At 43.6% G+C, this 21741-nt stretch overlaps 2 protein-coding genes across 3 annotated transcripts in view; one reads left to right on the forward strand and one right to left on the reverse strand.

The window, feature by feature from the left end:
* Window positions 1-1717: 1717 nt before the first annotated feature.
* On the forward strand, window positions 1718-17373 carry chad (chondroadherin). 2 transcript variants are annotated; one of them, XM_031799269.1, is made up of 5 exons: window positions 1724-1831; window positions 7049-7952; window positions 15239-15402; window positions 15639-15787; window positions 16307-17373. In XM_031799269.1, exons 2-4 carry the CDS (start codon window positions 7167-7169, stop codon window positions 15778-15780), a joined length of 1092 nt encoding a protein of 363 aa, XP_031655129.1. In that variant the 5' UTR covers window positions 1724-1831; window positions 7049-7166; the 3' UTR covers window positions 15781-15787; window positions 16307-17373. The 2 variants fall into 2 exon arrangements, with proteins under 2 accessions (XP_020309183.1, XP_031655129.1); XM_020453594.2 differs by lacking the exon at window positions 7049-7952 and having other exon boundaries at window positions 1718-1831.
* The window catches only part of acsf2 (acyl-CoA synthetase family member 2), a 36292-nt gene continuing 16375 nt past the window's right edge, over window positions 1825-21741 (reverse strand). The window contains exons 3-16 of the mRNA XM_020453591.2: window positions 21238-21366; window positions 21058-21111; window positions 20740-20858; window positions 19177-19339; window positions 18803-18898; window positions 18403-18554; window positions 18166-18257; window positions 17882-17958; window positions 4454-4561; window positions 3771-3922; window positions 3532-3673; window positions 3318-3428; window positions 3150-3218; window positions 1825-2673 (exon numbers count right to left, since the gene is read on the reverse strand). Coding sequence (XP_020309180.1) covers window positions 2623-2673; window positions 3150-3218; window positions 3318-3428; window positions 3532-3673; window positions 3771-3922; window positions 4454-4561; window positions 17882-17958; window positions 18166-18257; window positions 18403-18554; window positions 18803-18898; window positions 19177-19339; window positions 20740-20858; window positions 21058-21111; window positions 21238-21366 — 1515 coding nt within the window. The 3' untranslated portion in view covers window positions 1825-2622. The remainder of the gene's footprint in view (window positions 2674-3149; window positions 3219-3317; window positions 3429-3531; window positions 3674-3770; window positions 3923-4453; window positions 4562-17881; window positions 17959-18165; window positions 18258-18402; window positions 18555-18802; window positions 18899-19176; window positions 19340-20739; window positions 20859-21057; window positions 21112-21237; window positions 21367-21741) is intronic.

Consider the following 21741-nt stretch of genomic DNA (forward strand, 5'->3'; position numbering starts at 1 on the left):
GCTCTTATTCTCCATGGACTTTACAGTGTCCCAGAACTTTTTTGAGTTTGTACTGCAGGATGCACATTTCTGTTTAAAAAAGCTAGCCTTAGTTTTCCTAACTGCCTGTGTATATTGGTTTCTAACTTCCCTGAAAAGTTGCATATCACGGGGGCTATTCGATGCTAATGCAGAACACCACAGGATGTTTTTGTGCTGGTCAAGGGCAGACAGGTCTGGAGTGAACCAAGGGCTATAGCTATTCCTGGTTCAAAATGTTTTGAATGGGGCATGCCTATTTAAGATGGTGAGGAAGGCACTTTTAAAGAATAACCAGGCATCCTCTACTGTCGGTATAAGGTCAATGTCGTTCCAGGATACCCCGGCCATGTCGATTTAGAAAGGCCTGCTCGCAGAAGTGTTTTAGGGAGCGTTTGACAGTGATGAGGGGTGGTAAGTTTGCTCGCAGACTCATTACGGATGCAGGCAATGAGGCAGTGATCGCTGAGATCTTGGTTGAAAACAGCAGAGGTGTATTTGGGGGGTAAGTTAGGATGATATCAATGAGGGTGCCTGTGTTTACGGATTTGGGGTTATATCTGGTAGGTTCATTGATAAATTGTGTGAGATTGAGGGCATCAAGCTTAGATTGTAGGATGTCCGGGGTGTTAAGCATGTCCCAGTTTAGGTCACCTAGCAGCACGAGCTCAGAAGATAAATGGGAGGAAATCAAACCATATATGGTGTCGAGGGCACAGCTGGGGGCAGAGGGTGGTCTATAGCAAGCGGCAACGGTGAGAGATTTGTTTCTGGAAAGGTACATTTTAGTAGAAGCTTATTGTTTGGGTACAGACCTGGATAGTAAGACAGAACTCTGCAGGTTATCTTTGCAGTAAATTGCAACACCGCCCCCTTTGGCAGTTCTATCTTGTCGGAAAATGTTATAGTTAGGAATGGAAATTTCAAGGTTTTTGGTGGTCTTCCTAAGCCAGGATTCAGACACGGCTAGACAATTGAAGCTCAACAGAAGTTGGGTGATGCAACAGGACAACGACCAAAAACACAGAAGTAAATCAACAACCGAATGGCTTCAACATAAGAAAATACACCTTCTGGAGTGGCACAGTCAGTCCTGACCTCAACCCGATTTAAAATGCTGTGGCATGACCTCGAGAGCAGTCCACACCAGACATGCTAAGAATATTGCTGAACTGAAACAGTTTTGTAAAAATGAATGGTCCAAAATTCCTCCTGAACGTTGTTCAGGTTTGATCGCAACTACAGAAAACGTTTGGTTTATTGCCAAAGTGGGTGACAACCAGTTATTAAATCCAAGGGTTCACATACTTTTTCCACCTTACACTGAATGTTTACATGGTGTGTTTGATAAAGACACGTGTTATTAGTTTAAGCAGACTGTCTATTGTTGTGACATAGATGAAGATCAGATTTTATAACCAATTTATGCAGAAATCCAGGTAATTCCGAAAGGTTCACATACTTTTTCTTGCCACTGTATTTTCCATTTGGCATTCAAGTATTTGACTAGCAGGTCTCAAGTAGGCTGCATCTGTGATCTTCTTGGCCCTCTGACAGGGCAGGGTCTGGGTTTCTCATCCAGAAATACTGCATACCTGGCTCAGACAAGTGTTGGGTGCAGAGGATAGGTATCCTGGAAAAACAAAACCTGAGTGGAAATCTTATCCAGCTGTGTGTCTGCATGCTTCTATAGGTGTGTTTGAGAGGCTTTCCAAAGGCTTAACAGCCATCCACCTGCCACTGAGATCAATGGAAAAGCTAACGGCTTCTGTCCTCCAACAAAAACACAGACACCTACGCCCAACATTTAATGGTAAGGTACATGTTTTTTATTTTGACATATAGGCAGCTGTAATATAAGGACGCTAATTCGATCTGCGTCGCCGAAGTACAGCTTCACTGAAATGTAAAGGCAATGTTCCTGCTTCAGCGTTAAACCCTGCAGATGTCGGCTCAATTGGAAATGACCTTTTAGATTTTATAAATCGCGGAATCTGTAACGCTTCAATTTTACAGACTGAATAGAGCTCCGAGTCACAGATTTATGAGGTGGTTTCAAGGCTGTCACAATTACATGATCGGTCCTATAAATACAGTAAAATAATTTGGCTTTAAGTGTTTAGCTGACTGCTGTACACATGGCTTCGCTTTCCTGTTAAACTGTGCCTGCTAAAACATAGCATTAGTCCAATGGGTTCTGCAAAAAGGTTTGCACAAATGATGGCACTTAAGGCATGCAATCCATATCATGGAAGATCCACGCTTAAAATTTAAAGGTCATTTCTGTGTTTACCGTGAATGCAGCCTCCGTGACTGCGGGAACATTGCCTTTAATTGTCAATCGCTCTGTAAAGTGGATCTTCAGCCCTTCGGCTGCCCAATTTAGATATCTTTTCCAATTATTGGTCTTTTGACCAATCACATTAGCTCTTTAAAAAAAAATATTAGTGGATAAAAGATAAGAATTGGGCTGCCTGTATAAATTCAGCCATAATGACTGATTTCAGCAGGTGCTTTGGCAGAGTGGAGCGAAAACATATGCCATGCGTCGGAGATATGAGCCACCATGTCTAGCCCGACTTTCTCTCCTTACTTCACAGACCTTCACAGTGCCAGAAACTTCTCTGTCTGCACACGCAGTTTGTTCTTCTGGATCTGAAAGAGCAATTTAAAAAGGAGAGAATAAGTCTTTGTATTAAATAGTGTTTTATGTCAGGGTGGTTTCTCAGATCGACCAGACAGCCGTGGTGGTTCGTGACTCCCTCCAACATGACGCCCTCTGAATGTGTTTAGCAGGACTGCTGCGTGCAGACTGCTTAATAGCTCCGTTTCCTTCTGTCTAGAGACAGAGGGGGGGACTGGGCTACTCAAATGACTCTCCATTTCTAAATGGTTTTGAAGTGTCTTGAGCGAGACTGAGGACCACGAGGAACATACAGTTTATGCAATGGACAATGGACATTTTCATCAAAACTAATTTGTCTCTGACAATTACTTAAGCTTCCTGATTATGTCTTCAGAATTGTATAAACAAATACAAAACAAAATGTTGGTCAGCGTTCATGTAGAAACATACATTATGGGGCATGTCAGCTTAGCTTTGAGTAAGAGTATATGGTTTGAGAGATTACCTTTCCTGAAACTGTGAGCGGATAGTCATTCACAAATGTTACATAGCGTGGGATCTTGAAATGTGCAATCTGAGGGGAAAGAAGATAAACAGAATAACAGTACATTTCAAGGATTTAGGCTAGCCACAGCAGGATGTTGCAGAACCTTTCTTTCATTCAATCTCTCACCTTTCCCTTGCAGTAAGCTTTAATGTCCTCTGCACTGCAATCCTGTCCCGCCTTCAGCTTGAGGCAGGCACACACCTCCTCTCCCATACGCTCATCCTTTATTCCAATCACCTGATGGAGAGCGAGAAAGAAACGACATTAGCAGTAATTTCCCTAGAAAACGATCCTTCTGCTTCTGTTCAAGCATATATAAACAAACGGATTGAGAATTCACCTGTGCCTCCTGGACTTTAGGGTGGGTGTGTAGGAACTGCTCAATCTCAGCTGGGTATATGTTCTCCCCTCCTCGGATGATCATGTCCTTGATTCGACCCTCGATGCGGCAGAAGCCATACTTGTCCAGGCTGGCGATGTCACTGCATATGGGTATTTAGGACACATGTATGACGCATAAGTCAAAGTTGAGACCTCAGCGTTTTGGGGAGGTGTATGGGACCAGACCTGTCCACTCACCCAGTCTTATACCAGCGGTCTTTGGCAATGCACTCGTCTGTCTTGGCGACATCCCCCCAGTACTCCAGCATTACACAGTAGCCCCTGATCATCAGCTCTCCTGATATCCCGAGAGGCACGAGCTGACCAGAGCCAGGGTCAACTACCTTAGCCTGAAGAACAGCAGTGATGAGCACAATAGGGTGCGACTCTACTGCAGTCAGTTACCATTACGATAATACAAATCAATGCTCCCAGCAGTTCTGCCTATGTGGATAAGACATGTAACGTATATACTTTAGTCATGCTTAAAAGGGACAGTTCGGGATTTTGGGGAATGGCAAGTCAGGTGAACTTGTGGATGCCATTTTTATGTCTCTGCGTTCAGTATGAAGGAGGTCGTTTTGCGAGCCAACGCTAACTAGTGTTAGCCCAATGACTGGAAGTCTATGGTAACAGACTTCCAGTCATTGTTCTAATGTTAGTTAGCAATTGCGCTAGGGCTCGTTAGCAACTTCCTTCAAACTGCAAGCAGAGATAGAAATGGTATCCAAGAGTTCATCTGACTCTGGGGAAGTAGATACAGGGCTTCATTGCCAAAATCCCGAAGTATCCCTTTAACAGACATAAATATACTTATTGTATAATAGACGTAAAGACATTAAAACATATGCACATAAACGACTCAGGTGGATGAGACGTACCTCTATGTGACTGGCAATGCACCCAACAGTCTCTGACTTCCTCTCCAAATTGTCTGTTGGGAAGCCACAGAATGACACAGGGCTGTTCTCTGTGGTTCCATAGGCAATCTGTCAATCCAAAGTGAAACCACACACTGTTCAATTAAAACATACAGTATCACCACGGTGCTATTCTTGACGTTCTACAACCCTGTGTCATTTGCAGAGGTAGTCGGAGAAGGTGACTGGGCATGGAAAAGTCTGTCCGTCTGTCTACCAAATCATATTTGTCACATACACATGGTTAGCAGATGTTAATGCGAGAGCAGCGAAATGCTTGTGCTTCTAGTTCCGACCGTGCAGTAATATCTAACAAGTAACAATTTCACAACAACTACCATATACACACAAGTGTAAAGGGATGAATACGAATATGTACATAAATATATGAAGGAGCGATGGCCGAACGGCATAGGCAAGATGCAGTAGATGGTATAGAATACAGTATATACATATGAGATGAGTAATGTAGGGTATGTAAACATTATATAAAGTGCCATTGTTTAAAGTGACTAGTGAAACATTTATTACTTCCAATTTTTTATTATTAAAGTGGCTAGAGATTTTAGTCAGTGTGTTGTCAGCAGCCACTCAATGTTAGTGATGTCTGATGGCCTTGAGATAGAAGCTGTTTTTCAGTCTCTCGGTCCCAGCTTTGATGCACTGGGCCCACTGTCTGGTGGACAGTTTCCTGTCAGTACCGGACGCCAGCGTGACTTCACAGGCCAGGACCAGCTGAGTCAGCGAGGGGCAGGGGGTGAGTCAGCAGGCAAGCCAGGGCATGGGAGCTCAGTGAGGTATGTGGTGCCCCCCTGACAACTGGCACACCTGTGCAGTAGGATGGTGCCTGCCCCTTTTCCCCTCTGTAAACCTCGCCCCATACATCTGTCCTGCTGTGGCCTTTCACTGACCAGGGAGTCCTCTTGATAACCTTTTCTTGATTACCGTTTTAAATTGACAAATTTCAACTGGGTCGTCGGCAGAAGTTGTAAGTTGAGTGAAATGAAGGCTAAGACTTTGAATAGCAGGACCAATTGAGTCAGCAATGGTTTTGTCCTCTGAAGCGCTCGCTAGACGATTCATCTGCTGCCACAAGCACATCCTTCTGAGGGCCAAGTCCAGTAGTGATAGAGTGGCAGAGTAGGGTCATCACTGGTGAACAGAAAGGCATTGAAGGAGCCGTTTGGGGATGGGGAGAATGTTCGCCTGGGCAGCCAGGAGAAAGACGTTCCCGATAAAATGCTAGATTTGTTAAGTAAACTCGAGATTCCACTTATCATGAGAGTGTCCATCGGACTCATAAACACACCCTTCTGAGGCCAAAGCGTCATAGGAGCTGAGCCAGCAAGCCCAAGGGCTGAAGTGGACAACTTCGCGCTCTCTCTCTCCCTCCATCCCTTCCTGTCTCTTTCCCCTCATGCTCCTGGTCAATTTCAAGTAGCCAATGGATCAGCTCTCGAGACCAAGGTCTCACATCTGGTTGGTTAAGGCCCACTCAGAGCCACACACACCTCTGAGTGAAAGCTAATGAAAAATATTGTGATTTCTAAACATACACTATCTGCTGAAACTCAATTCAGCCAGACACAACCGTGCCTCTATTTGGAAAGTGAGAGTGACCACAAAGACCATTGTAACACCCTACTCCTTTTCAAAATAGTAGAAAATATACACGCAGGAATGAAACTGGGCATTTGAAACCCTCTTTTAGTGAGGTGAAGAGGGACCATTTCACATTTTTTGGACTTGAAAAGGAGTCCCGCCACTTGCCAACCATCTGGTGACGATTATGGGTTATAAAACAGCCACAAAGGAGCTCCTTTTCCTCTGACTGCAGACTGAAAAACAATAGAGACGTCTGGAACCCTAAATAATGGAACCTTAAATCTCTTACAGGCAACTATTTTAGAAATGACTGACAATGGCTATGGCCTGTGGAGGGCCTATTATCTACCCAACAAAAATCCAGGTAACCTGTACAGGTATACAGACCATTGCTATATTGGCAGTCAAAAGTGTGCTTGATCCACCAAGACACTATGATTTGGAAGCACATTTTGCCCTTCTCGAGTGCAATGTTTACACCATTTTTCTGCTTATATAACTAAAATGACCTAGAGATCCTTTGCCTGCTAAACATAACAAGCAACTGAAAGTTATGCACGCACAAAAACTGTTTGATTAAATGTCTCATGCAGAAGATCTGGAAGCTTTTTAGAAATTTTAACCAGAAGATAGCTGAATTTAGTTGAGCTCCCTATGGTCAGTGGAAGATCCCGAACTGTGTGTGCAGAGTTAAACTCTCAGAGACACTTGACTTCCTCTTGCAGCCGTCTCCACGTAACACCTTGGTGAGCCCTCCTCAGATTTTTCCTCAAATAAATGTTATAAATAGTGCTGTGTTCTGTTCAGCGCCGTGCCGTCCTCCTCTCAAAGCCCCAAGTGAATATTTTTTGCACTGCCCCCCTTTTCTCTCAGTCGCACACTCACTCTCTCACACCAGCTCACCTCTTGCCTTCCCTCTCTGAATCCTCTCTCTCTCTCTCTCGCCCTGAGACTTTCTGGAGGACTTTTTCTAGCTTGGAGTGCCTGCCAAGCAGTGAGAAGAAGCTCTCAGGAAGAGGCAGAAGACCGATAAGGTGGACAGACACAAGTCTAGAGTAGCAGCGTCAGCATGCGGTGTGTGAGCTTCCTCTCGGTGTGGCCCTACCTGCTGGTCCTTGGCCCGGTGGTATGGGGCGCTCCCAGCCAGTGCCCGGCCCTGTGTCACTGCCACGGGGACCTGCAGCACGTCATCTGTGACAACGTGGGGCTAAAGAATATTCCGCAGGTGTCCGAGGCCACCCGTCTGCTCAATCTGCAGAGGAACAACCTGGGCAGCCTGCCCACCGGCTCCTTCGCCAGCAGCAAGGGTCTCATCTCGTTGCACATGCAGCACTGCCAGCTCCGCGAGATCGGTGGACAGGCCTTCAAGGGGCTCAAGAAGCTCATCTACCTCTACCTGTCCAACAATGAGATTACCAGCATCAAGCCGGGTGCCTTCGAGGACCTCACCGAGCTCACCTACCTCTACCTGGACGGCAACCGCATCAGCGACCTACCCAAGGGCATCTTCTCGCCCATGATCAACCTGTTCATCCTGCAGCTCAACGATAACAAGCTGCGCGACATCAAGCCAGGCACCTTCGCCGGAGCCAAGGACCTGCGCTGGCTGCACATGAGTGGCAATGAGATGAGCTCGCTGCAGCCGGGCTCTCTGGATGAAGTAGAGAACCTGGCCATCCTGCACCTTGACAGGAACAGGCTGTCCACCTACCCCAGTCTGGCCATGAGCAAGCTGAGAGTGGTGGAGGAACTGAGCCTGGCCAAGAACCCCCTGAGAAGCATCCCTGACAACGCCTTCCAGAGCTTCGGACGCTACATGGAGAAGCTGCACCTGGACAGCATGGGGCTGGAGAAGGTTGGTCTCTCAGATTGTTTGTGGGGTGGGTGTGGGTCCTTTTTGTGGGTGCAAAGTGCTTATTGAGTTGGGAAGAATCAAGCGGTGATTGAAACTTTAAGAGAACGGCAAGGCAATAACATAGCATAGATGTGGTAAATAAGTCTACTATGACAAGAGTAGATAACATTTCATTTCAAGCCTTAGAATATTGAACATTTACAACAGATCCATTTCATGCAACCTGAATCTCATTTATTTGACGCAGTTAGCCATTCAGGAGACAGAGAAAGCTTCAGTAAGTATACATATGTTGTATTCTTGTCTACTCTAGCAACCCTGTGGATTAGGGAGGCTCGTTGTTTGTTTGTTTTGGTTCTGGCTTGCCATATTTCATCTGCTATTTATATGTACAGTCTGGCTTGCCACCGGCCAACTCCCTCTTTTCCAGTAGCCAAAAGTTGTTTCTCTTTTCCCAGTTCTGTGGTTGCGTACTGTAGCCTGAGGAGGGCAGATAATAATGTGAGGTGGTTTAGTAGATTGCTACCATTCATCATATGATCACTGACAGTTCAACTTTACGAGAGTGGAATACTCAAATCAAATTTTATTGGTTGCGTACATACTTAGTAGATGTTATTGCGGGTGTAGAGAAATCCTTGTGTTCCTAGCTCCAACAGTGCAGTAATATCTAACAATAATCACAAATCTAAACTTCTTTTTTTTTAAACACACAGTATCAGTCAAAAGTTTGGACACCTACCCATTCAAGGGTTTTTCTTTATTTGTACTATTTTCTACATTGTAGAATAATAGTGAAGATATCAAAACTATGAAATAACACATGAAAACATGTAGTAACAAAAAAAAGTGTTAAACGAAATCAAAATATATTTTATATTTGAGGAATGCTTTTCCAACAGTCTTGAAGGTGTTCCCACATGTGCTGAGCACTTCTTGGCTGCTTTTCCTTCACTCCGCATCCAACTCATCCCAAACCACCTCAATTAGGTTTAGGTCGGCTGATTGTGGAGGCTAGGTCATCTGATGCAGCACTCCATCACTCTCCTTGGTCAAATAGCCCTTACACAGCCAGGAAGTGTGTTGGGTCATTGTCCTGTTGACAAACAAATGATAGTGGGACTAAGCCCAAACCAGACTGGATGGCGTTTTGCTGCAGGATGCTGTGGGAGCCATGCTGGCTAAGTGAGCCTTGAATTCTAAATAAATCACAGACCACCAGCAAAGCACCCCCACACCTCCATGCTTCACAATGGGAACCACACATGCAGAGATCACCCATTCACCTACTCTGCGTCTTACAAATACACAGAGGTTGGAACCAAAAATCTCAAATTTGGACAGATTTACACCAGTCTAATGTCCATTGCTCGTGTTTCTTGGCCCAAGCAGGTCTCTTCTTATTATTGGTGTTCTTAAGTAGTGGTTTCTTTACAGTAATTCACGCAGTCTCCTCTGAACAGTTGATGTTGAGATGAGTCTGTTACTGGAACTCTGAAGCATTTATTTGGGCTGCAATTTCTGAGGCAGGTAACTCTAATGAACTTATCCTCTGCAGCAGAGGTACCTCTGGGTCTTCCTTTCCTGTCGCAGTCCTCATAAGAGCCAGTTTCATCATAGTGCTTATTGTTTTGTGACTGCACTTGAAGGAACTTTCAAAGGTCTTGACATTTTCCGAATTGACTCACCTTAAAGAAATGATGGATTGTCGTAATATGGACTTGGTCTTTTACCACCCCTACCTTGTCACAACACAACTGATTGTCTCAAATGCATTAAGAAGGAAAGAAATTCCACAAATGTAATTTTAAGGCACACCTGTTAATTGAAATGCATTCCAGGTGACTACCTCATGAAGCTGGTTGAGAGAATGCCAAGAGTGTGCAAAGCTGTCAAGAATATGTAATATAAAATATATTTTGATTTGTTTAACACTTTTTTGGTTACTACATGATTCCATATGTGTTATTTCATAGTTTTGATGTCTTCACTATTATTCTACAATGTAGAAAAAAAATAAAGAAAAACCCCTGAATGAGTAGGTATATCCAAACTTTTGACTGGTACTATATGTGTGTGATGTATAGACATTGTGCACTTTCTCCGCATCGCTCTGTAACCTAATAAGATCCTTATGACTTATCCACCCATATGGAAAGAAAATAGGTCACACAGGCTTTGGGTCAGGATGCACGTGCTGAGACCAGCGGGATCTCTGTCTCGGGCTGTTTGTCGGTAAAACCGTTGCCTGTGGATTTAGCCGGTGTTTTAGCCCCGATTGCTCTGCTCGCCATATGGTGAGGTACAAAGAGATCTCTTCCCCTGAAAGTGTGTAGGTCAGGAGGATTGCACAGTGGGAGAGAGGAGTGGTATTCTAGTCTTATGTTGCTCCATTCCCATATAGAACTGTAGTTGGTTGGTGGACTGTTGGCGCTGAAGATTGGATTCATGTCCAATTTAGCTTGGTGAGGACAAGAAGTGGAGTTGGCGGAGGGATCCGGTCCCTGCTGTTTATATTAAGGAGATATGGGCGACACATACATGCCGTCCTAATTGGGAGATTTCAAACAATGTCAGGTGGCCAAGTGACATCACCTAGTAAGCATCACACTCTTCAGCTTCAGCTCGTACAGTACTGTAAACCCAGACACACCATCATACAAGGGTTCCTGAAGCATAGCCCGAGATATCCTTGACCATGCAGTGAGTGGGCGGCGTTGACGCAGGTCTTGATCATTCCTGAGGTTCAGGTTGGTGTGTGAGGTGGGTGACCGCCTCATTACACTTAAATGGTGCAGCCCGACAAGGTTTTTAAGATCTGGCTAGCTTCAAGCCTTTGGTGGGGAAGGAGTTTTGAACTGTCATACAGACACTCCAAGGCTATATAGTTCAGGGAACAAGGAAATGGTTTCCTGACTAGAGATAATCGTCGATCCTACACCTAGTAACGCATAGCATAACAATGTAAGAGGTAACAAGGTTGAATGAACCCCAGTCAAGGCCTGAGTGGAGAGATGGGAAAGGCTGGCCTCGACACTTATCACATATACTGATTGAGGGGTTAGCTTGCTGCTGCCCATTCATTCCAAACTCAAAGTTAATCCAATATTTGAGTTTTTCAAACCATAATACAGTATGGAGAGATTCCACAGGGGAAATGGTAAAATAACAAGCATCGCTCAGGCAGACTGTACCAGTGAAAGTGAGGGGAAAGCAGTGTGAGATGGCAAGGTTTTGGGGTGGCGGGGGGAGGCACATGGTGGGGGAGAGTAAAAAGCAATTTTCCAGTCAAACGTGGGTATTTTTTGGGTGTTTTTGTTTGCTAGCCCGTATCCAAGCATGTACTGTACCAGCCAAATTCTAGAATTTTCAGTGTGTTTTTTCCCCTTGGCAGGCGGGTCCTGCCAACAGGTCAGTAAGGGTTAGGAGACAGGTAAATAGAGGGTGTTCCGTAGCCCATGAAGGACAGGTATTTTTAGCTTGCCCATCGCTCCTTAGGGGAATGGACAATTGGGCCCTTTGCAAGCGTTCTTGGCAGAGAAGTGGCTCAGAGAGAGAGACTAAAAAAAGAGAGCAAAAACAACCTGGCCACGCTGGAAGTCATCCATCTTCCATTGCTGCAAATTACCAGAAGCCTCCACCTTGGCACTTGCGCCCTTCTGCAGTGGAAATTTCCAAAAGACACCTCAATCAACAGCCTCATCTCTTATAGTCTTACATAACATGTTGCAAAAGCCCACCCTCCTCTCACGGCTGCCCCCGGAACCTCCTTCACGCCCTGTTAAGAGGCTAAGAGCCAACCCACTGGACAAACGGGTTGAGTCAACATTCTTTCAAAGTCATTTGTCAACATTTTGTGACGTGGAAAATACATCGGATTTGGAAAAACGGTTGTTTTGTGAGTCAAATTTCAACCACAGGATTATGTCATCATGTTAACCAAATTTCAACAGACAAACCCTGTACAAATTCCCCTAAAATGATACCTTGAAAACAACGTCAGATCTTCAACCTTTATATCCACTATCTGAAAAAAACAGGCTGGGCAGCATCTCCTACTGGAGAACTGATCTATCTAATGCTACCTGTTGGTCTCCCATCCAAGGTTTTAACTAAGCCCTGCTTAGCTATGATATTTGTCACTGACTATTACCAATGTGCTAGGATGAGAATGATTGTTAAGATCTCACTCATGCTATCAGCCATTCCAAAAGGGTAGGTTTAACAGAACAAATGAAATGTGACCATACTTTCACTCATATCATCAATGATGCTATTTAGGCCTACATAGCATTTACAAAGTCAACAACTATTGTTTCAATTCAACCCAGAATTCAACTAAAAATAAACAATACAATAAGCCTAGGGTTTCAAGCTCTGGTTGATTGAAAAGGACAGGTATTGCTGTAGACAAGTTAACAAATGATATGTTGAATTCATGTCTCCAACTCAACCAAAAATACAAGTTAAAGAATAAGATTAAGCCCATCCAAGAAGTAGATACAGTGCCTTGCGAAAGTATTCGGCCCCCTTGAACTTTGCGACCTTTTGCCACATTTCAGGCTTCAAACATAAAGATATAAAACTGTATTTTTTTGTGAAGAATCAACAACAAGTGGGACACAATCATGAAGTGGAACGACATTTATTGGATATTTCAAACTTTTTTAACAAATCAAAAACTGAAAGATTGGGCGTGCAAAATTATTCAGCCCCTTTACTTTCAGTGCAGCAACTCTCTCCAGAAGTTCAGTGAGGATCTCTGAATGATCCAATGTTGACCTAAATGACCAATGATGATAAATACAATCCACCAGTGTGTAATCAAGTCTCCGTATAAATGCACCTGCACTGTGATAGTCTCAGAGGTCCGTTAAAAGCGCAGAGAGCATCATGAAGAACAAGGAACACACCAGGCAGGTCCGAGATACTGTTGTGAAGAAGTTTAAAGCCGGATTTGGATACAAAAAGATTTCCCAAGCTTTAAACATCCCAAGGAGCACTGTGCAAGCGATAATATTGAAATGGAGTATCAGACCACTGCAAATCTACCAAGACCTGGCCATCCCTCTAAACTTTCAGCTCATACAAGGAGAAGACTGATCAGAGATGCAGCCAAGAGGCCCATGATCACTCTGGATGAACTGCAGAGATCTACAGCTGAGGTGGGAGACTCTGTCCATAGGACAACAATCAGTCGTATATTGCACAAATCTGGCCTTTATGGAAGAGTGGCAAGAAGAAAGCCATTTCTTAAAGATATCCATAAAAAGTGTCGTTTAAAGTTTGCCACAAGCCACCTGGGAGACACACCAAACATGTGGAAGAAGGTGCTCTGGTCAGATGAAACCAAAATTGAACTTTTTGGCAACAATGCAAAACGTTATGTTTGGCGTAAAAGCAACACAGCTCATCACCCTGAACACAGCATCCCCACTGTCAAACATGGTGGTGGCAGCATCATGGTTTGGGCCTGCTTTTCTTCAGCAGGGACAGGGAAGATGGTTAAAATTGATGGGAAGATGGATGGAGCCAAATACAGGACCATTCTGAAAGAAAACCTGATGGAGTCTGCAAAAGACCTGAGACTGGGACGGAGATTTGTCTTCCAACAAGACAATGATCCAAAACATAAAGCAAAATCTACAATGGAATGGTTCAAAAATAAACATATCCAGGTGTTAGAATGGCCAAGTCAAAGTCCAGACCTGAATCCAATCGAGAATCTGTGGAAAGAACTGAAAACTGCTGTTCACAAATGCTCTCCATCCAACCTCACTGAGCTCGAGCTGTTTTGCAAGGAGGAATGGGAAAAAATGTCAGTCTCTCGATGTGCAAAACTGATAGAGACATACCCCAAGCGACTTACAGCTGTAATCGCAGCAAAATGTGGCGCTACAAAGTATTAACTTAAGGGGGCTGAATAATTTTGCACGCCCAATTTTTCAGTTTTTGATTTGTTAAAAAAGTTTGAAATATCCAATAAATGTCGTTCCACTTCATGATTGTGTCCCACTTGTTGTTGATTCTTCACAAAAAAATACAGTTTTATATCTTTATGTTTGAAGCCTGAAATGTGGCAAAAGGTCGCAAAGTTCAAGGGGGCCGAATACTTTCGCAAGGCACTGTATGCCAATATCTCCTTTTAAAATGTTGATATTTGGTTGCGTTGTCAACCAAACACAATTCAATGTTACTTTTGTAATACAGTAAATAACTTTAGGCTATCTTACAAACTAATGTAACATTCAACCTTAAAATGAGTAACACATCCTTGGCCATATTAGGGTTACTGTAACTATACATCTCTTTTATATGTAATCATATAAAGCGTGAATGTTCAAGATAGCATGCATAGGTAATCACAAGTCTGTGGAGATCCTCACAATTGCTGTAATATTCTGTGCAGAATCTTGAACATCATTGATCACTTGCACCATGTACTTTTTATGTCATCTCAATTGCAAGCCAGGTCATTTGGTTCTGCTATTAAATGAGGCACAGTGATGGATATTTTATTTATTTACACAACAAATAAATCTTGACATTAATTTTCCCCTTTGGTGCTTTTAAAATGGTTGAAAGCGTAGCGATACACGTTTGGGTGACAACTAAACCAAAACCCAGACATTGTTTTTCCATTGGAATTTGGTTGTGCTCTTAGATGACTGAAAGTACAGTGATAACACGTGGGTGAATATAGGTTGTAATCCCATTGATCAACGTCTCAACCAAATATTACCCAATTATTCACGCTGAAACATAACACGGTGAACATCAGCTCATCTTGCACCTCTGTGGAGTTTTTAGCAGCCTCACAAATGCGTATGAAGTTTGGGAGAAGGGAGGGGTGAGACAGTCCAGTTTACATAAGCAACGGTACAGGAACCAGTTATGAGTGGAGGCTTTCATGTCAGAGTGAAATTGCTGGAGAAAAAAAATACAATCCCCTCTACCAAGCATCGCTGTCTGCCCTATGACAGATATTAAGGATGAGGTCTAACTGCAAATTCTACATCCATTTACAGCACCAGGCATGCCTTCCCTGCCATGTGAGAAAGGGGAGATCTACCTTATTGTTGAGTTCAGGGTTTCAATAGTTGAATTCAGGGATTTCAAATCAGTCACATGAAGCTGTTATACTTGCAATGAACTACTTTTGGATTTGAGGGACGAGACTATTCTTGGTCATGACATTATGGTTTAAATATCGCTTGTCAAAGTCTACCTCTTCTGATGAAACTGAAAAGGCTCCTATCCTGTGTCTTATATCTGTCTGCCTGTAGTTTTCTGACGGGGCGTTCAACGGCATGACGGCCATCAAGTCTCTGCACTTGGACAACAACAAGCTCAAGTCCCTGCCCAAGAGCCTGGAGTTCACCAGCATCACCAACCTCACGCTCGCCAACAACCCCTGGAGCTGCACCTGCACGCTAGCCCCTCTGCGCAAGTAAGTAATGACCTCACCTTTACACACACATACAGTAGGAAATCTTACCTTGAACTGACACAAATAGAGGTAGAAAACCCACACACAGACAGTTGTCTATTTGATATGCACACTAAACGGAATCCATGAATACATTTCAACATTCTAAAACCTTGATTAGCAAACATATTATCCAAACCGCGAGAGAGGGCTTCCAAGACCCTGTATGTCTGATTCTCTCGGTTTCCCTCCACTAGGTGGATGGATTCTAGCCGCCAGCGCCCTGATGCGCTCTGTGCCGCTCCATCCTCACAGAGAGGAAAGCAGATCAGGGACAGCTCTGCCTTCAGCGACTGCACAGTTAAGACAAAGAGAGCCAAGAAGGGCACACGCCATTAAAACACAGGTAACCTGACTGACGATGACTCGGCGAAATATAAAAATAGTCCAGAAATAGGCAAGTTGAACCTCAGTCAAGTGAACTTAAGAGCTGAGCTTAGCAAGCTTGAGAGTTTCTCAGTATCAGACTTGAGATGTTGCAGTCATATGCATTTACCCAAGAACAGCTTGACAAAGGGTTTCGATTGTGATACATATTTCACATTTTTGTTGGTCCCCTTCTGGCTTCAATGCTTTCCTCACGGTTTGAATTCTTACAAAGGATTGTATTTATGTGTTTGGGGACTTGGCACAACATGACATTGGGATTGAAACGATAGCACTTAAGGTCGGGGGATGGGTTTGGACCGGCCTAGCTTGATATTCTTCTTTTCCCTCAGAACTCTGTCTTCTGTCCTCTGGCTGTTATTTTCCATCTTTGCCTTGGGGTCCTGTCCAGAAAAGAACCGTGTGTCCCGGTCATGGCGTTGAACAATAGGAGGGAAGACTGTTTGACTTGGCTGCTGATGTTTGTGTCTTTCCACAGGAGACGCTGCCTGAGGGGAAAGGCCTGTCCAGGTGACGGGCTCGGTACGTGTGCAGAGAAAGAAAGCGACGCTAACTGCTACTTAAAGACCGTCCATCTCACTATCTGTCAAATATCATGCATCCCACAACCAACATTCAGACGAGCAGCCATGTTGACTCTCCTCCTCTCGCTCTCCCTAAAGCCAGCTTTACACCCTCACCTCTCAGGACCCCATCACCTGCTGCCCCAAGCCCCCCCTAACAACCTTCCAAATGGAATGTTCCAGGCCAGGTCTCCCTTTATTTAATGTGGTTCACTCGGTTGGTCATGTCTCGCTTCTCCCATGAGAAATTCTGTCAGACTGAGAAAACAACATCAACTGTGGACTGTGACCGTAAAACGGACCTTGACATATTGTGACTTGACCCGACTCCGCTCAAAACTCTGACCAAAGGTAAGTGACACAACACAGCGCAGGCGGCTAAGGACTTTTTCTGAAAGGGTTTATGAGATAATGGAGCAACGGCAAGTTGAAAAGGAACATAGTCAGAGATGACAAAGAGAGGAGTCCAGTTCTCCAGCGGTATCTTTCGTTTAAAGACTGTCCTTTGTATGTATTCAATCTCCCAAGAGATACGCAAAAAAAAAAAAAATCCTTACATGAATGGAGGTTGGAAGTGTTTGCAGTGCCTTTAGGTCTGTTATCACAGGAGGACATGTTGTACAGTTCAAAATGGATTAGAGAATAGGTAGCAGAGGTGTCATGTCTGAGTCTTTGACTAAATAATATAATATACTAAATATTTAGCCTTTTCCACCCCCCCACTTCCACTGCTGTGGCAATGCTTACACTGTGTGACATTTCATTTAAAGTAATTGATTTACATTGAAAACAAGATACTTTCTACTGCTAAATCAATGGATTATCTATAGGCATTGAAGACTTCCCAAACTCTGGGAGCATGTAGGTACCCCCCTTTCCCTTTCATAACTCTTAATATTTGACTCTTCAGCATCTTTTTTTAATGTATATTGAACATCATATTTTGGGGGGGACATCTAAGAAATAAATATATAACCTTGTCTGTCCTGATTCCATTTTCAACTACTCTGCGCTAACATATTAACAGAGAGATAATGTCATAGGAGCGGCCAACCTTACTCCCAGGGAGCTACAGAGTTTGGGGGTTTGTCCCAGCCCAACACTAGCACACCTGCTTCAACTAATCCAAGTCTGGATGTGTAGCTTATTAGCAAAAGCATGTGAGTTAGTGCTGGGCTGAAACAAACGCATGCCCATCCTGTAACACGCTAGGAGTAGAGGTCGGCACACAACTCTGCAATAATGAATCTGGAAGGACGTTCTCGTATATGAAAATGTCTCCCTCTAACGAAAAAATATATTAACTGTACCCAGCAGTGAAGGTCCTGAAGGGTTACCCCACAGCTGGTTTTGAGCTTTCACCTCTAACCAGGGACTGACTCAGGCCTGGAAAACCAGGTGAGTGAACTCTCTGGACAAGAAATTATATTCAGTAATCATTTAGCTAACTTTAATTAAGCAATTAACTTAATTAAGAAAACATTACTCACTACGAACTCCTTAATGCCCATGGTAGAAATGACCTTCTTCACTATTTCAGGTGGACACGGGGAACCAGCCATGATGCCTAAAATGCATAAATAAACACATCTAAGATACAGTACATTTGATATAACCAATATAAAGATGGCTCAATGACGGTCCTACAGGACCCCCGAGTATGCAGGATTTCATCCCAATCAATGGCCATCCGAACTCATCTTCAATCCAGCCGATTTCCAGAATATGATTAGAACAGAAACAAATGAGCGGAGTTAAAAACATGATCTCTCACCTCCTTCCACTGACGACAAGTCAAACTTGGCCAAGTCAGGCTGGCCCAGCATGTCGATGTACATAGTAGGAGTGCCATAGACAAAGGTACACCTGGTGGACGGAGGGGGTGGAAAAGTGGATACAATTGATCGAGGCGCAAAGCACACAACCTACACCACAGTTTACTGTCCCAGAAATGTCCTCAATTAACACTGAATGCATGTTTACCACCAGGACTTAGTTATTTCTGCCATACCTTTCACTCTCCATAGCTGCCAGGTTGGCACGTCCGTCGTACCCAGTGGAGGGAAAGACCAACGTGATGCCATGCGTGGCCATGACAATGCCACCACCCACCGAGCCGAAGCAGTGGTACATGGGCACAGGCAGGCACACGCGTACCTGAGACTGAGGGGACATGGATTAAAGACTACCCTAGTGACTCTAAGGCAGCCAAATTCTGATTTCTTTTTCACTAATCGGTCTTCTGTCCAATCAGATCAGCTCTGAAAAAGATCTGATGTGAATGTATCTGATGTGATTGGTCAAAAGACCAATTAGTGGGGGGAAAAAAATCTGAATTGGGCTGCCTGTCTAAACGCAGCCTAACTAACTCATTGTCTGGAATCATATGTGTGTGTAGGCAGGGCACTCACCCTCCAGTCATATCCAAGTCGCATGCCAATGAAGTAGGCATTGTTGACGATGTTGTGGTGGGAGAGGGTGGCACCTTTGGGGTTCCCCGTCGTACCCTGACATCAGACAAACAAGTACGTCAGAGAAATAGTGCGCACAAAGCAATGTATATTCGCAAATGCACTTGAATAGGTCAACTGGGGCATGCACAGGGGACATGCATCATGACTAAATACTGTTGAGTATAATGATTCAGATCCCTGTCAACAGAGGATTTAACATGAATTCACAGTATAGATTTGTTGAACACCATGATCATGTAAAGACGAACTGTGAGCACAGGATCAAATGGGAAGAATAGAGAGTGAGAGTATAAACAGTTTACTAAAAGTACCGATGTGAACTGAATATTGATGGGGTCGTCGAAGGACAGTTTCTTCTGCAGCTCCTCCAGCTGCTGCATGTGCTGGCTGCTCCCTGCCTGCATCACGTCCTCTAGGTGGTACATCCCCGGCTGCCTGCTGTCTGTCACTATCACTGTGTGGAGGTCAGGGAGTCTGAGGAGGGAGGGTCACACATAACAAAACATTCAGATAGAAATACATTATGTAGAATAGAACAGATAATCGTGTGAGCTCAGTGGAGTGCAATGTAACTAATGCTGAGCGATTAACTGATATTTCGGTTATTTTTAAACAACTAATTGACTGAAGTCAGTTTGTATTTTTTTTCTGTGAGTTTAATAAGCACATTACACAGTTTCTGTAGAGATAAATCATATCAAGCCCCAACTGTGCGATATAGTAGGAAGTTGTAGTTTCCAACAGGCCAATATTCTACTTAGTTGAGTGCAGATAATGTGGCAATTAACTACAATGACCATAATTCATTGCGCGCAAACGTTTTCGTTCTGTGTTTTATTTTTACAACTGCTACGTAAAAGAGAGAAGAATGCGCGATCTAGTGGTATCTCTACTGGAAAATACAAGATCTAAGTCAGGGATGGGCAACTTTGATGGGGGTGCACATTTTGACATTTGGTGGTAGAGAAAATGGACGTTTTAAAGCAAATTTGCTGCAATTCTACACATTTTGCCATGGGGCAGAAAAGAAATGTTTGCAGTTTTTTTATATGATATATGAGTGAGACTTAAAAAAAAACATTTGTCAATCAGTGGGGGGGCCCTGGCCAGTAATTCAACCATGATAGTAAGTTTAGATATCTGGCCACTAAACAAAGCAATCTAAAAATGTTTTGCTGACATGGGCTAATTGACTGACTATCAGTGACTTTTCTAACAGTAAGGGGAGACGACAGAGTTTCCCCCCCCAAAATATATATACATATTAGTATTACATTTTTTATTGATCCGAAGGCATTCAAAAGGGGGGCCGCTAGTTGCTTTTGTTGATTTTGCCAGACAGCATATAGAGCTCTATTGAGATGATGACTTGGAATGAAATAATAAAGTCATCAAATGAAACAAATATACACAACAACTGAAATATTTTAGTAAAGTAATGTGAATAAATGATGGTTAATAAGTGAAAAGCAGTTATGGCAAGTCACCTCCATCATGGGACTTTCCTTAATTGTTTTACTCGGTGTTCTTACAGTATTCAACCCACAAAATGTGTATTGCATTTAATGTTGTTTTTTTTCCCTCCGAAAAACATGATTCTTTTTCAAACTGAACCGACCTCAAAAAGCTCTAGTCGCTCAGCACTAAATGTAACAAAACATTCCGATAGCATGTAGAACAGACAGCCATGCTTCTCAGTCATGTAGAATAGATCAGAGAATCGTCTGAGCTGTAGAATTCTTTCTATCTGCAATATTCAGTGCTTTGCACCCACCAGAACACAACCCATTGTAATTTGATCATCATTCAGTGTAACTGAAATTGTGTTATTTTGTTGTGAGTTGTGATTGTATATGAAAACAGGGTGGTCATACCTGGCACTCTTGACCGATCCTGGGATAGCAGTGTCCATCTCTGGACAGATCTGCCTGAGCATGTCACAGTACTTCTGGGTCTTAAACTGGGTCGGGCACACAATGGCATTGCATCCAACCTGGACCAAAGCAGGAAACTACATCATTACCACCAATAAACACACTGTTATTACCACCAATGAACATCATCAACATCATTGCCTTTATCCTCATAATAAACTGTTTAACTAGCAATAATCTCTGCACCGTACTTAATAGTGTCACACCCAGTGCAACTTTCATGGAACAAAACATGACGTGGCAACTCAAGTGACCCACCTTCCTCAAAGCAAACTCTAACTCCTGCACCTGATAGGCTGGGTTCACAGACACCTGTCAGAAGACAAAGCATAACCACTGAAAACGTCCGCTTTAATGTACTTGACTTCACAATTAAGGTTGAAAAACCTCTTTCCCCTGTTAAGATTCCTCCTCCATGCCACCAGTGTCAGCGCTCACCAGTATGACGCCAGCCTTGGCTGAGGCAAACTGGAACAGGACCCACTCATATGTGTTGGGTCCCCACATGCCCAGTCGGTCCCCCCTCTTCAGTCCGAGTGCCAGGAGGCCTGCAGCAGCCTGGTCCACCTGAGCCATAATGGAGCACCGTCAGCACAAAGAGGTAAATGGTAATCAATGCATAGCTGGACTCTAGAAAGCCATTCACAGCAGCATTGCTGAAAGAGACAGGGGAATTGAGAGAGACAGTTGAGTAAAACAGTAGCAAGAGATATGGTAAAACATATTTAAGGGGTATTTTGTAGTGCACATTTCAACATTGAATTAATCAGAACTGCATAAAAAAACTGCAGAAATACATTATTTATTACTATGACTATCAATAGAATTGATAACCAAACTGAGTGAGCGACACAGCTGGTTGTTACCCAAACACGTGACAATTCTTTATCGCCGAATGAATGTTTAACTTCAAAAGTCAATGTTTGGCTATCTGAACTCTAT

The sequence above is a fragment of the Oncorhynchus kisutch genome, linkage group LG20, assembly GCF_002021735.2.
Source record: "Oncorhynchus kisutch isolate 150728-3 linkage group LG20, Okis_V2, whole genome shotgun sequence".
NCBI classification, from domain to species: domain Eukaryota; kingdom Metazoa; phylum Chordata; class Actinopteri; order Salmoniformes; family Salmonidae; genus Oncorhynchus; species Oncorhynchus kisutch.

Coding starts and splice junctions, on each gene's coding strand:
- chad (XM_031799269.1), top strand. CDS start 7,167: ATGCGGTGTGTGAGCTTCCTCTCGGTGTGGCCCTACCTGCTGGTCCTT. Junction 7,953..15,238: donor ACAGCATGGGGCTGGAGAAG/GTTGGTCTCTCA, acceptor GTCTGCCTGTAG/TTTTCTGACGGGGCGTTCAA. Junction 15,403..15,638: donor ACGCTAGCCCCTCTGCGCAA/GTAAGTAATGAC, acceptor TCCCTCCACTAG/GTGGATGGATTCTAGCCGCC.